This window comes from Macrobrachium nipponense, chromosome 49, assembly GCF_015104395.2.
Source record: "Macrobrachium nipponense isolate FS-2020 chromosome 49, ASM1510439v2, whole genome shotgun sequence".
Lineage (NCBI taxonomy): Eukaryota > Metazoa > Arthropoda > Malacostraca > Decapoda > Palaemonidae > Macrobrachium > Macrobrachium nipponense.
This window is the reverse complement of record NC_087224.1, coordinates 17,518,309-17,522,536: the sequence shown is the minus strand read 5'-3', so window position 1 is coordinate 17,522,536 and position 4,228 is coordinate 17,518,309. Positions and strand designations below refer to the sequence as shown.

General features: G+C 38.9%; 1 protein-coding gene across 1 annotated transcript; it reads right to left on the bottom strand.

Annotated features, from left to right (window-relative positions):
* Positions 1-1,636: 1,636 nt before the first annotated feature.
* On the bottom strand, positions 1,637-3,264 carry LOC135205252 (uncharacterized). Its single transcript, XM_064235601.1, has 2 exons — positions 3,073-3,264; positions 1,637-2,017 (listed from the first exon to the last, which is right to left on the bottom strand). The coding sequence occupies exons 1-2, from the start codon at positions 3,262-3,264 to the stop codon at positions 1,637-1,639; spliced, it is 573 nt and encodes a 190-aa protein (XP_064091671.1).
* Positions 3,265-4,228: the final 964 nt, after the last annotated feature.

Below are 4,228 nucleotides of genomic sequence, written 5' to 3'. Positions count from 1 at the left end.
ACTAATGAAAATTTATGGCTTACTGTGTCCTAGGAAAAGTGATTGCTGGCGTTCGTTCGGTAATCGTAAGAGCTGAATGTAAACAAACGATTGGAAGGTTTATTTTTGTTTGTTTGTGTATTATAGTTAATGATTAATTAATAATTATTTGAAATGAGTACATACTGATTATATATACATTTTATTGGCATATTCTAAGCTTTTGGCTTCTTAGGTTTAATGTCAGAATCATAGACTAGGCTACAGTAGCAACCGCTAACATAGGCTAGGCTTATTGCTAAGGGACATATGCTAAAGTCATAATAGTATATGCATTAAAAATGGGGTTGAACATTACATGCAGTTGAATATTACTCAAGTATGTACAGTATTTTGCCCCTTTTTGGAGTCATCTTCTCCCGTCGGATCGGCGTCGTAACCCTAGAACATGTGTGTAGGCCTGGAAATATAATTTACTGGGGTGTTTTTGTAGGGCTTGGAACGGATTAGGCATTTTACATGTAAAATGCGGTTCAAGATACGAAAAACTCATGATACGGAGGCCGCCTCGGAACGGATTAATTTCGTATCTCGAGGTACCACTATGTATATACACATATATATATATATATATATAGTATTATAATATATATATATATATCTATATATATATATATATATATATATTATAATATATATATATATTATATCATATAATATATTATATATATAATTATATGTATTTCTTCTTCTTCCCAGCTTAACCCCATTTTTCCCATATGGGGTCGCTGTTGTGAATGAGTCGTCTCCATTGATTTCTGGTCCTGTGGCATCGTTCTCGTCAATACCTTTTATTAACATATCTTCCCCTACACAGTCACGCATCTCTTTCTTGGCCTTCCTTCTTCTTCTACCCTGCACTTCCATTTCCATCATATGTCTTCCAACATGACGTTCCTCCCTTTGTAACAGGTGTCCATACCATCGAAGCCTTCCTTCCTGTATTTTCTTCGATATTTCAGCTACCTTTATCGATCTTCTTATATACTCATTTCTAATCCTATCTTCCCTTGTTCTCCCGACATCCATCTCAACATTCTCATTTATGCTACATCCATCATCTTCTCCTCTGTTTTCCTCATACTTGCTGTTTCTGTTCATATAACATTGCTGGTCTGATCACCGTCCTATGAAACTTTCCCTTCAATTTCAAAGGAACCTTCTCGTCACAGACAACCCCTGATGCAGACCTCCAGTTACTCCATCATGCCTGAATTCAATGTCTCATCTCTTGGTCCATGCTTCCACTATCCTCTAATACGGACCCTAGTACTTGAACTTCTGTACTCTCTTTATTTCTTCCCCACCCAATCTTATGCTATTTCCACCATCCTCAGTAATACTGGAACACATATATTCGGTTTTTGATCTGCTTATTCTCATTCCTCTCTCTTCAAGTGCTGCTCTCCACCACTCCAACCTCCCCTCCAACTCCTCCCTCCCCTTTGAACACACCACAATGTCATCTGCATATAATATGCACCATGACACTGCTTCTCTAACATCTTTGATCATTGCATCTATCAAGATGTTGAAGATGAATGGGGTAAGTGCTGACTCCTGGTGTAATCCAACTCCGATCTCAAATCCATCCATTTCACCAACGAATAATTCTGACAAACTTTTCGGCACAATCTTCTCCCTCAAACATCTTCATAATTCTTGCCGTGGCACTGTCATGGGCCTTTTCAAGGTCTGTGAATACCAGATGCAAGTCTCGTTGTTTTTCTCTGAATTTCTTCATCAGCTGCCTTATGCAAAATATTCCATCCGTTGTGCCGCTTCCCTTCATAAATCCTAGCTGTTCCTTCTCTATTCTCACTTCCTCTCTCAGCCTGCCATCTATTACTCTTTCCAAAATCTTCAACGTGTGAGACATTAGTTTGATACCTCTATAATTACTGTATTCCTGGACAACACCTTTACCTTTAAATATAGGTATCAATATGCTTTCCCGCCAATCTTCTGGTATTTTTTCCTGTTCAAATATTTTTACCATCAGATCATACAAGATGTCTACCCCTTCCTCTCCTAAGGCTTTCCAAACTTCGACTGGGATTAAGTCAGGTCCTGTTGCCTTCCCATTCCTTTCTTTTTAAGGCTCATATCACTTCATCCCTAGATATCCCCATTACCATTCTCATTTCTACCTGTCCATCCTCTCTTACAAGCCTTTCATTTTCTTCACTTAGCAGTTGCTCGAAATACTCCTACCATCTTTTCAGGATGTCTTCTTCCTTTTTTTAGGACCGTACCTACCCTGACCATCTTTCATTTGCTTAATATGAGTGATGTCCTTCGTTCTTTTATTTCTTACTTTTGATAGTTTGAGCATCTTACTCAACCATTCCTTGGTTTCCAAGTTCATTATAAACCTCTCCATATGCCCTTGCCTTAGCTTGAGCTACCACCCTTTTTACTTCTTTCTTTCTTTCTCTTAATCTTTCTCTGTCCTCCCCCAGCTGTGACTCTTCAAATCTCTTCTTTGCCTCCCTTTTATCCTTCACCACTTCCCCCACCACCAGCTCTCCATTTCCTCCCATACTATTCTAGATGTTTCCCCTAGTATCTCCTCTCCATGTCTTCTATCACTGATGCATTATGCCTCCACCATTCTCCCGCATCTTTAATTCCCAGATCAACCTCTCCCAGCACTCTTCTCCTGAACTCTCTCTTCTTATCATTTTCCCTCCCTAACAATTTAGACCACTTGATTTTCTTTACCCCATTCGCTTTTGATTTCTTTTCTCTTTTCAACTTCAAATCCAAACAAAGGAGCCTATGTTGGGGGGCCACTTGGTCACCTGAGATAACTTTACAATTCCTACCTTCCACCAGTCTTGATCTATTGTAAAGGAGGTAATCTATTTGTGTGCATCTACCGCCACTCCTATATGTTATCAAGTGCTCCCTCTTCTTTTTGAAGAATGTGACAACTATTGCCATATAAAAAGACATGGAAAAGGCTACTATACTTTCTCCTCCTGGGTTTCTTTACCTGATCCCATGTCCTCCAAGCACACATTCAATTACATCATTTACATTTCCGACATGTCCATTAAAGTCTGCCCCCACTACAATCTTCTTCTGCTCTTCCAGTTCTTGTGTTACCTCATTCATTGAATTCCAAAAGCTGCTCTTTTCTTCCTCTGTGCAGCCCACTTGTGGAGCATAAGCACTGATGATGTTCACTGTTTCCCCTCCATAACATATCTTCACTCTCATAATGCAGTCATTCTTTCTACTCACTTCTGTCACTGCATTCTTCATTTCCCCCGACAACACTACACCAACGCCATTCCTACCCTGCTCATTTGCTCCACTATAGATTAGCTTGTAGCCATCCCCCAGCTCTTTGGCTTTATTACCCTTCCATCAAGTTTCCTGCACACAAAATATCCATTCTCTTTATCCTCATTGACTCCGCCAACTCTCTTCCTCTTCCTGCCATAGACACGATATTGAGCAGGCGTATTCTGATCAAATTTAGAGCTAGCTTCTTTAGCTGCGCATCCCCTCATGATGCAGTAGCCCTCGCCTTGTCACAGAGTTAGGGCAACGTCCCTATGCGTCATTTACGGAGTACACCCTAGCACTATTCTCATCATTATCACGACTCATTTCATTTGGTTCTGGTGTGGGTTTTTATGGTCGGATGCCCTTCCTGACACCAACCCTCCCTATTTATCCAGGCTTGGGACCGGCACCCGTTTGAGGCTGGCTTGCCCCAGTGGCTAGATTTATATATATATATATAATATATATATATATATATATATATTATATATAATATATATATATATATATGTATATATATGATATATATATATATATATATATATATATATATATATATATATATATATATATATATATATATATATATATATATATTGTTCTGAAACTGCTTGTTCACTCCTGAAAAATGAAATTTAACACTAAAAGAAAGTGGCCTTGAATGGAGGAACGAGAGATCATAACAAAGAAAAGAGAAAAAAACTATGGCAGAGGGCCAATATTACTGAGGAAGGAGGAGTTTACATAAAAGCTGGACTTTAGTTTTAAATGTACTCTATTTACATTAATTTACATAGGTCCAGGAACTAATAAGGTGGTTGATTGTCGATCCACTGGAAGCATGTGGCTGGGGCAACCAGACACAGCGTTCAGAATTTTGCGCAAACGGGTT

Coding starts and splice junctions, on each gene's coding strand:
- LOC135205252 (XM_064235601.1), bottom strand. CDS start 3,264: ATGAGAGTGAAGATATGTTATGGAGGGGAAACAGTGAACATCATCAGT. Junction 2,018..3,072: donor ATGTCGGAAATGTAAATGAT/GTAATTGAATGT, acceptor ATATTTGAACAG/GAAAAAATACCAGAAGATTG.